Source organism: Pezoporus wallicus, unplaced genomic scaffold (assembly GCF_028554395.1).
Source record: "Pezoporus wallicus isolate ANWC-B61680 ecotype Strahan unplaced genomic scaffold, APGP_CSIRO_Pwel_v1 contig_13859, whole genome shotgun sequence".
Classification (NCBI taxonomy): Eukaryota; Metazoa; Chordata; class Aves; order Psittaciformes; family Psittacidae; genus Pezoporus; species Pezoporus wallicus.
Genome location: NW_026637614.1, coordinates 475,121 through 485,119, shown reverse-complemented (window position 1 = coordinate 485,119; position 9,999 = coordinate 475,121). Strand labels below are relative to the sequence as shown.

Sequence of the window (9,999 nt, the reverse complement as noted above, 5' to 3'; positions counted from 1 at the left end):
TATCTGATTGGACTTGGAATCAGATGCTCCGTGCAGAAAGTCATTTCTATCCTTTCCTCAGATAGAGCAAAGAAAAGCTGTTGCATAGCTAGAAACCAACCTCCAGTGTCCCAGCCTCTGCATTTGAACACTAAAGCCATTGCCCTCATGCAGCAGCACCTCTGAAAACCAGGACAGGGAGCATTTAGGACTTTGTAGGTAACCAGCAGCTTTTATAGGCTATCAGGAATTTCTAAGGCATTTCCTGTTTATCTTGCCAGCCACGAATATACAACGAGATCTAACCTGACTGTAGATACTGGGACTTCTCCAGGTCTAACCCTGGCAGTAATCCACATAGATGAAGCCATTAATTTACTCGGTACCATTTTGCTTTGCATAGCTGCCTTCACTGAACTACCTGGCCACAGATGCGATGATCAGATTGGAGCTGAACAGTACAAAAACCCCACTCAGACATCAGGAGCACTGCTAGCCTGACCATAGGTAAATTAAAGTATTAAAAGCAATAAATGGAATGAATCGCTTTAGTGCTTTCACTCCTCTTTGGACCCATCAGAGCAGCCTGAAGGCAATACCATGGTGAGAAAACAACCCGCGTGCATTCCTCGCCTCTCAATAATGCGGGATCCCTGCCCACTGTTTCCAAATCATTGTCTTCATCATCACTCCATCCAAAGGCAGGGAAGATAAATATCCTGTCCTCAGGTGAGGGTGCTTTTCCCGAGCTCTGGACACTACTCAGAGAAGATGAAGGCCTCTCTCCTTGCTGTGCTGGCTTTGATCCTATGTGCAGGTCAAGGTGAGGTATCATGGTTTGCTATTAGATAAAGAATAATTGTGTGTTTTAGAGTCAGGGAGGCTTTGTAGACACGGAATGAAGCATGGGAGAGGGCGTCTTAGCTCTTGCAATGGTGCAGATGAAGGACACGGTGCTCCATTTTGGGGTTTCTAATCTGTGTTCTCAGCCTGGATGTGTAAAAGGTTTATTTTATGCAGGGAAATTTCCCTATGGACACATGTATTACTGGGTTTTGTGAAAACAAGGAATCAAAAAGGAGGAAGTTGCTTCCCAGTGCTTTTGTCTGTTGAGGTGATGCAAGACTGTGGCTGTTTCTAAATCTTGATGCAGAAGTGCTTCAGCCCATGAAAGCACAAGGCATCAGCAACTCTATGCATCTGCTTCCTACCACAGTCCATTTCTAGCAGCAGCCATAGGACAGGGCCAGACCTATAGCATCTGCCCTTTGCACAGCTCCCTACTGATCATCCCTGATTTCTGCCCAACTCAAAGTCCCGACTTCCTGATTTCAGAGATTTTGGGTCAAAGTTGGAGAATTTGGGATAATTTGGGTTGTGGACTGAGTGGGTTAAGCAGCCTTATGATGGGAGATTGGGTGAAGATGTATATTTGCGTCTTATTTGCATTATAGATTATGTCTTTTATTTCACAGAGAGAATGCAAATGAAATCAGAGCCTTCTAAATGTATGTTCTTGTAGTCTCTGTAGGAAAGGCAGTTCATAACTGAATGTTATCCTCATTTTGGAAAGAGAAACAGGGTTTGCCAGCACTTAGAGATCTGCCACATTGTCTGGTGCAGGAAAATGAATTCTTGGAATAGTCATTTCTGCCTCATTGTGGCCTAAGAAAACCTTGCTGCTCTTTGGCTTGGCTCACTTACCAGAGTAGCAATTCCCAAGTGTTAACAAGACCCAGGGGACAGAGGGGTTGTCTTCAGTGCCAAAATGAGGATTGCCCTAATTTGCATTAGGTAACCTAGCAGTAGAAATGAAGGGTTAGACTCCTTGTGTCTTAGGGCTGAATTCACACCCTAAAAGCCCTTCTCCTCACCTTTGTGGTCTTTTAACCCAGGTACTGAATATATGTTTGAGGGCATTGGAGTCCCCCTCAAAGATGTGGGCATGGGAGACTGACTTCCTTAGGCTGTAGAGGTCCCAATTAACCCTATTCAACTGCCAATTCTTACTTCTCAAGTAGGCAGTAGTCTAATAGTCTCTAACAGCTAGAAAGGGGACATCTACCCTCGTGACATCTTTATAGACTCCTACAAAAGACCCTGCTCTTCCCCACTTCCTGCATCACAACAAACCAGGTGCCCTTGGCCCATTGTGTTGGAGGAAGTGATCCTGCCCCTCTGCTCTGGTGAGACCCCACTTGCAGCACTGTGTGCAGTTCTGGTGTCCTCAACATCAGAAGGACGTGGAGCTGTTGGAACATGTCCAGAGGAGGTCATGAGGATGCTCAGGGGCTGGAGCACCTCCTGTATGGAGCCAGGCTGAGAACATTGGGGCTGTGCAGCCTGGAGAAGAGAAGCTGTGTGGAGACCTCAGAGCAGCTTCCAGTGTCTGAAGGGGGCTGTAAGGATGCTGGAGAGGGACTCTTCATCAGGGACTGTAGCGATAGGACAAGGGGTGATGGGTTCAAAGTGAAACAGGGGAAGTTCAGGTTGGAGATAAGGAAGAAGTTCTTTACTCTGAGGGTGGTGAGGCACTGGAATGGGCTGCTCAGGGAGGTTGTGAATGCTCCATCCCTGGCAGTGTTCAAGGCCAGGTTGGACAGAGCCTTGGGTGCCATGGTCTAGTGTGAGGTGTCCCTGCCCATGGCAGGGGGTTGGAACTGGATGATCTTAAGGTCCTTTCCAACCCGAACCATTCCATGATTCTATGATTCTATGATTGTGCTATTGAGTGCAGGCCAGGAAGGACAGACTTGCATCATCAATGCCTGTCTGCACAGATATGTGTGCTTGAATGCATGTGTTGGGTGTAAAATTCAAGTGTGTGGATGAGGGAGTGGGTTTGGTCTGGGCTCTTGCAGTCCCATCACCTTCAGCAAACCTGCACCTCATGAATTTGAGAGTTGACAGAAAGAAGGAGGCAATTTTTGCTGCCGGGACTGGTTGCATTTTGTCTCCATCTTTCGTACCTTGTGTCTCCTCCTGCAGCAACTGGCCTGTATTGCTACACCTGCGAGTGGGAGCAAAGCAACTGGAGCTGTCTGAAGGCCAATAAGTGCTCAGACAAGGATGAGTACTGTGTGACCAATGTTGCCTCTGTAGGAGTTGGTATGTGCTGGGCATGTATCCTCTGATGGGGTCTCAGGAATGGGATGTGGGGCGTTGACTGGGTTTGTGATGATTGCCTTTTGTGATGGATGGGGTGGAGGAGTCATGGGGAAGCACATGCCAGAGGTGGAACGTTTGCTAGCCCAGGCTTACAGTGATGAAGTTTGGACTGTTTGAAGTCCTTCTCCCAATCACAGCTTCTCTTTAGCTTTGATTTCATGATGGCATGGAAAGGCAGAGGACATTGAGAGAAGAGGAAGGGCTAAGAGAGGATCCTCCAGAGGAAGAATGAATGAATTTGAATCTTGATTAGACAAGGAGATGAAAAGAAGCAGGGAGCCAGGATAAGAAGATCTATCTAGAGAGATGTAAAGGGGAATTAAATTAGTTCCTTCAAGCAGAGGGGCCTTGAGATGTGCTTTCAGTCCAGGCATGGACATTGTCTCATGGGTACCATCATAACACTAAAAAAGCCTTGACATGAGGGTCCATGCTGTGAGGTGAAAGATGCCCAACAGAGATACTGAACGGAGCAGGGATATTTAGTGGTGAATGTCCCATCCCTGGCAGTGTTCAAGGCCAGGGCTTGGAGTAACCTGATCTAGTAGAAAGTGTCCCTGCCCATGGCAGGGGGTTGGAACTGGATGATCATAAGGTCCTTTCCAACCCAAACCATTCTATGATTCTATGCCTTGTGTAGCTGGGCACCAGCAATTACTGGGCTGCAGTGGGATTGGGGTGGGTCTCACTGGCCATGCTGGTCCTTGGGGCTGTGGGAGGACAGTGGGACTCATCTCCCCATCTCCCTCTTGTACAAGATTGAGGAGCACTCAACAAACTCTTGTTGCTAAGACTGCTCTCTCCTTTCTTTGGACAAGGCTTTTTGTCCCTATGGAAGAGGATCACCAAGAAGTGCTCCGAGACCTGCCCACGCCACAACTTCCAGCTGGGCCTGGCTACCTACACCTCCTATTGCTGCCAGTCCTTCTTGTGCAACCTGAGTGCGTGCCCAGGACCCAGGCTAGCTAAGGACTGAGGTGGTTTGGTGTCCCATGCGGGTGTCCTTCTTCACCTGCTCAGTGATGGTGGAACGAAGTGGCTCCTGAAGGCTTGAAGAGCATGGTCAGATCCCCCCAGGAGGGTATGGACATCAAACACACTGCAGAATAGATAAAGTATTATGGTCACCACCTCTTCCCTGTGCTGCTTCCCAACCTGTAGCTTCTCACTTGCTTCTCATGCTTGAGCTCTGTCGCCCTGGCAGCTTGATGGAGAAGTGACCATGCTATGTCCTGCAGCCTGGGGGAGAGAGATGCTGCTTCTGCTTGTCCTGCAGATCCCTGTAGGGGTTTCTCCTGGAATCTTCCTTATCTTGGGTGCATTTGGGAGTCACACAGAGAAGTGGGCAAAAATAACAACCCTGCTGCACCAGCTCAGAAGGGAAACTGCAAACTCACAGGGTTGCTGCTGGGGAAGGGGAAAAGGCTGTCCTGTATATAGAAACTTGAGCTTTTACATATCTAGATCTCTGTATCTATATCTATATCATCTATCTATCTATATCTGTATCTACATCTACATCTACATCTCATTTATATCTATATCATCTATATCTGTATCTATATCTGTCTATATATCTCACCTATAATGGGCGCTAACCACAAATCTCTTCCCTTGCACCCCTTACCCCCTCCATCCCTCCCTTTTCCCAGCCCCAACTAGGGACAGCGACATCCCCCTCTGCCCCACTAAGAGTCAGCCACATCAGCCATGTACCACTTCCTCTTGGTGCTCATCTGCACAGCTGTGCACATCTGCAGTCTTTCTCCCCACCTCCACTTCCAGCAGCTGTCCTTCATCACCCCTTGCTTGCCTGTGACTCTTTCCAAGCCAGGTGACCTTACCCAGGGCCAGAACTTGCCCTGGACCTACCACTTGGAATCGTGTCTTCCAGCCAACCCTCCATTTACCTGTTCCTCCAACATCTCCCAAAGGACGATGAGAAGCATTTGCAGCATTTGGGTCGAGCTGCTGAGGAACAGTGGAGGCGTTTATAAGAGAAGAATACAGATTTCAGAGAGGCCAAATATTTCATGTCCAAGTTTCCAGAGGCTGCAGAGAAATCAGGGTAAAAGGAAGATGAAAAGGTGATGAGAATGCAGAGAATTCTCATTGCTGGATGCTTCTCCCTCCTCCCAAGCAGCACTTTCCCCTAGAAAAAGCATGGAAAAGCTTAAACTGGGGTTACCCTGAGTTCCCAGATCTGCTTAGCCACGGGATGACACTCTATGCTGTGCTTCAAACCCAACGCTGGTAAACAAGGAGAGGGGACAAAAGGGGCTTTGAGCTGTGCTGAGCGTGTCTGCCTTGGGCTGGTGCCCGGGGCTGTGCTGGATGAATGCTTCCTTCTGAAGTGCTGCATAACAAGGCTCTTCAGAGATGTGTGTGCTCACTTATTAATCGACTTCTACTCTCCTTTACCCTCCTTCTCACAGTTACACCACGCTGCGAGGGCACATCTCCATGCCGAAGGAGCCGCGATGGGTGATGCACCTCCCTTTACCTCTTCATTAGAGCACCATCTCTTCCATACCCTCTTCTTCACCCCGGAGCCATCCAAGCCCCCTCTTCTCCTTCAGCCCTCATTTACTCCTCACACAATATTTCCTCATATAAAGAACCAAGGGGACTTGTGTGGTTTGGTTCCTGTGTGCCAGAATTATTCAGCTCATGAAAGCAGTTAGGAATCCCAGTTGGATAGACTCTAATAATTAATATTTCATTGTGTTGGATTTACACGTCCTGCTGTAGCAGAGACATAATCCCCCTACAGTCTGCAGGAAAACACAATTGGGAATGGGTATATTTTTCCCACTTTAAAGCAAAAATGGCTTTATTTTAGCTTGGTTTGGTTTGCTGCAGAAAAGCATTCTTGTCATAGCTAATGTAAGGGGAAGTAAGTCATCATGAGCATAGTTGAAGAGCTATTCCCCTTGCACTGCAGCACAAGGGCATTGAAATCTGCCATCCTCCCCTGCTCTGGTGGCCATTCCTCCTCTCCAACACATCCGAGATGCTCAGGGAGGAAGAAGAGGTGGGTGTGATTCTTAACTACTGATTTTTACCAGAAATCAGGGCAAATTGGAACCATGGAGAAATGGAAGCCATTGACACATGGATGAGGCTGTCCAGAAAATCACCTGTGCCCCTTGCTGCATTATTGTGCAAGGCAGAATCCACCCCTTGGGTTTGAAAGTTGCTTGGAGGACCCTAAACAGTGAGGGGCTGTGCACTGTGTGGAAAGGAACTAGTTGTTACCATCACCATAGACTGCACTGAGCTTCACTGACCCTCTTCAAAGATGTGATGGTGATGGGAGAGGTAGGATAGAGATGAAGGAACCCTTCTGCTCTCCCCAGCACAAGTGGAACATCCCCTCAGGTGCAACATCCAAGTGGTTTGGGGCATCCCACGCTGCAAAAGCAGAGCTGGAGATGCTCCAGGATGTGGGAGGAATATATTACAGAGACTTGGCACAGCGTTAGCACAGGCATCAGGAGAGGGGATACCCAACCAGGCAGACATGGAGACAGAGAGAGGGCTGTTGTCCTCCAAAGGGGCTAACAGACCCCAGTGCAAGGCATGGAGAAAGGTCCTCGGAGAGAGAAGTGCCCAAGTGTGGCACTTGGAAGGGCAGCACAAAGCAAACACAGAGTCCTTTCAGTGGCTGGAGCTGGCACAAGCAGCATTGAAATGAAGCAACAAACACAAACGTCATCATAAATGCCAGGTTGCAGATAATAACCAGCAGATTAAATACCTAAGGGCCTCATGGGATGGTTGTCAGGGGTACCTGTGGTGTGGTTCCTTCGGGTCCAGCCTCTAAGACAGTTGGACTTGCTGTATGTGGTTGTCACCCTTCCCCTCTGCTATTGGAGCTCCAGCTTACAGCCTCACACAACCAAAGCCATGCGTTAAATATAGCCCTGCACCAAGCTGTGTGTGTGGGCAAGGCTGGAGCAGTGCTGGAAGCAGGATGGAGCTATAAAGCCTTGCAAAAAGGCAAGCAGTGGTACCCCAGGCAGGGGACATCAGATGAGGGCATCCAAGCCTTTCTATGGCCAGCAGCCACCCCATACGTCCCACTTCCACTCATGCCATTGAGATGAGCATCACGCCAGGCAGGAAAACACCAAACCACCTTCCTGAAGCACTGAAGCCCCTGATGTGTTGCCTAACTCAGAGCAAGGGCATGAGGTCCCCATTTGGTTTGTGGGGTGTCCAGCATCATCAGGACACTGGTGGGACCTGATGGATCACTCAACCTAGGGAGGAGGGAGAGGGAAGAAGTGACCTGACTGTGCCCAGCAGGTACCAGGGTGTGCTGCAGGATGGACAAAGCCCTCTCTGGACTCTTCATACTGAGCATTGGGTGGAAATGCTGCAGGAAATTCAGATTTGGGGGAAATTCCAGCTCTTTGGGGTAAACAGTTTTCCAACCAAAGTTAAAAGCTGAGATCACAGCATTTCCCAGGCAGTTTTTTGAGGTTAAACCCATTTTTGTGGTATGAATCAAAAAAAAAGTTGTTTTAATCTTGTTTTAATCTTTATTTTCCTTCCACTTCTTGGCTTTGACTTCATGAAACTCGATTTCAAGCCCTGCAAACTGAAATGGCCTTTGGGGAGTCGTGCCATGGCTTTCATTGACTTATCTAAGTGCTGAATGCCTCAGTTGCACCTCTAGGGTGATCTCCCCTTAGTAGGGCAGGCATCAAAGGTGATGCTTGAAGGGCTCAGTGGAGACCCCCAAATCTCTTCAGAAGCCTCAAGCAAGTGAATCATAGAGACCAACCTCGTACATGCCTAAATTGGTTGCTTTGAATCCCAGCCTCAGTGAGAAAGGGAAGAGAAAAAGGTGACAAAGCTATAAAAACCCTGCCTCCGAGAGGAATCTTGATGGAATTTGGCACCTTTCCATGAAACATCCATGTCTGTGCACTGAGGAATGTTCTGAAGTGGGGGAATAGCCACGAAAGGGGAATTCTGGATGGTTTCCAGTGCAGAGAGCCAGGCTAAGCCCACGAGAGGGAGCTGGTGCCTCTGTGCAGCACTGGACAGGCCACAAAGTGGTGTTTGCCTGTTGAAAGCCTATTTCCTGGAGCGATATCCACGGGGAAAACCATCGACTGTGCATGGGATGAGATGGAAGTTGCCCAGGGAAGGATGGATGTGGGTCCCTGACACCAAAGCCAGCAGGTTCTGGCTACCCTCCAGTGTCTGCTTGCACCCACACTGATGGCAATGAGGGATATGCCTTGGTTTGACCGTGGAGGGTAATTCTGTCCATCTAATATCATCTCAAGGAAGGGTTTGCATCCAAACCCCAAAGCTGGTACCAAGCTTGTGTCCATGGGATGCTTGGAAGTGGGATGCAACCCTCTGCTATGGCTGTGTGGCCTATAGGCTGGGCCTGGGCAGCACGAAGGGAACCTGATTTTCTTGGTACCTATGAGTAAAGAGGGGATCAAATCAGGTGGAGCTGTGCATTTCTGTCCCATTATGGATCATTCTGTCCCCTCTTTCTGATTCTCCTCTTTGCAATGACTCCTTGAACATCTTCCTGCCCCTTTGATACTAAACTATCTCTATGATACTAAGCTATCCCTATCTCCCTCCATGCCTTTCATAAATGGTCACAGCCAAAACACAACAATAGCACCTGCAACCCACCATGCACGAACACAATGGGAATTCCACCTTCTTTCTCCTCACCCATGGGTTTTAACCCTGTCTTCAACTCACTGCCTGATGCCTCCAGCAATTGTATGGAAGTAGAGAGGGGAAGCCCATGAAGGACTGCGGGAAGAAGGCGAGACTTCAGAACAAGCTTTACCACTGCTTCCCCATTGACCTTGGGAGAGTCATTCAGTGTCTCTGATTCAGGTGCGTAAGATGGAGATAACAATACAAGGCTTCTCACCCTGACCTAGAGGGCTCTTTGGATGTCAGCATCCAGCATCTTGGTGATGCTTCACCCATGGATGTCCTTACATTGGGACCACCCATCACATACATCTGCATTCAGAGCTTGTCCCTGCAGTGCTGCGCTCCCCTAACCAGCGTGAACACTCATCCTCTCCGTAATGCAATGCAGAAACCTGTCATGGCAAAGCTGGGGCTGCTCCCACGTTGCTCACTCCTCCAGAAATGCTGTTCCTTGACTCATTGTGGTACCAAGGAGCTTTTGTTAGGAGCTTTCTTAGGAGCTGGGCATGCAAACAGCACAAAAAGGCTTCGCTCCCCAGCATCCCCATCACACGGAGCGTTTCCAGTAGATGGATGGAGGCACAGAGGGAAAGGCAAGGGTGTGTGCATTGTTTGGGGCATCGGTTGGTTGCTTGATCACTGCATGATAGGGTGTTGAGGCACTGGCACAGGCTGCCCAAAGGGACGGTGAATGCTCCATCCCTGAGCTCAAGGCTAGGTTGGACAGAGCCTTGGAGCAACCTGCTCTAGTGGAAGGTGTCCCTGCCATGGCAGGGGGTTGGAACTGGATGAGCTTAAGATCCTTTTCAACCCAAACCATTCTGTGATTCTATGATTTATCATCAGCACAATGACAGGTCTCACGATGGGCTGAGGCTCCACAGGTCCTTGTTCAACTGACAGTGCCAAGAGAGGAGCTCCAGGGCCAGAACTTGGACCCTGCAATGAGCCCAGTGCCAGGATAAGATGCAGAGCCCTGAGTCCTCAGGAAGACTTGAAAGGCAGCAGAAGGGCTACATGCTGTCTGACCCTTCAGCAGGCAGCACTGGCAATGGCAAGGAGGAGAGCTGGGCCCAGCACAACCCATGCTACAGCAGACAGGAGAGCAAGGAGGAGGCTTGGGGATGAGCCTCACCCTGCAAAAGC

The 9,999-nt window shown here is 49.1% G+C and overlaps 1 protein-coding gene across 2 annotated transcripts; it reads left to right on the top strand.

The window, feature by feature from the left end:
- The first annotated feature begins 353 nt into the window (after positions 1-353).
- Positions 354-5,942, top strand: LOC130597803 (lymphocyte antigen 6E-like). 2 transcript variants are annotated; one of them, XM_057406681.1, is made up of 3 exons: positions 354-802; positions 2,968-3,087; positions 3,966-4,565. In XM_057406681.1, exons 1-3 carry the CDS (start codon positions 751-753, stop codon positions 4,121-4,123), a joined length of 330 nt encoding a protein of 109 aa, XP_057262664.1. In that variant the 5' UTR covers positions 354-750; the 3' UTR covers positions 4,124-4,565. The 2 variants fall into 2 exon arrangements, 1 of the variants encoding a protein (XP_057262664.1); XR_008971861.1 differs by lacking the exon at positions 354-802 and adding an exon at positions 5,583-5,942 and having other exon boundaries at positions 2,713-3,087; positions 3,966-4,228.
- Positions 5,943-9,999: the final 4,057 nt, after the last annotated feature.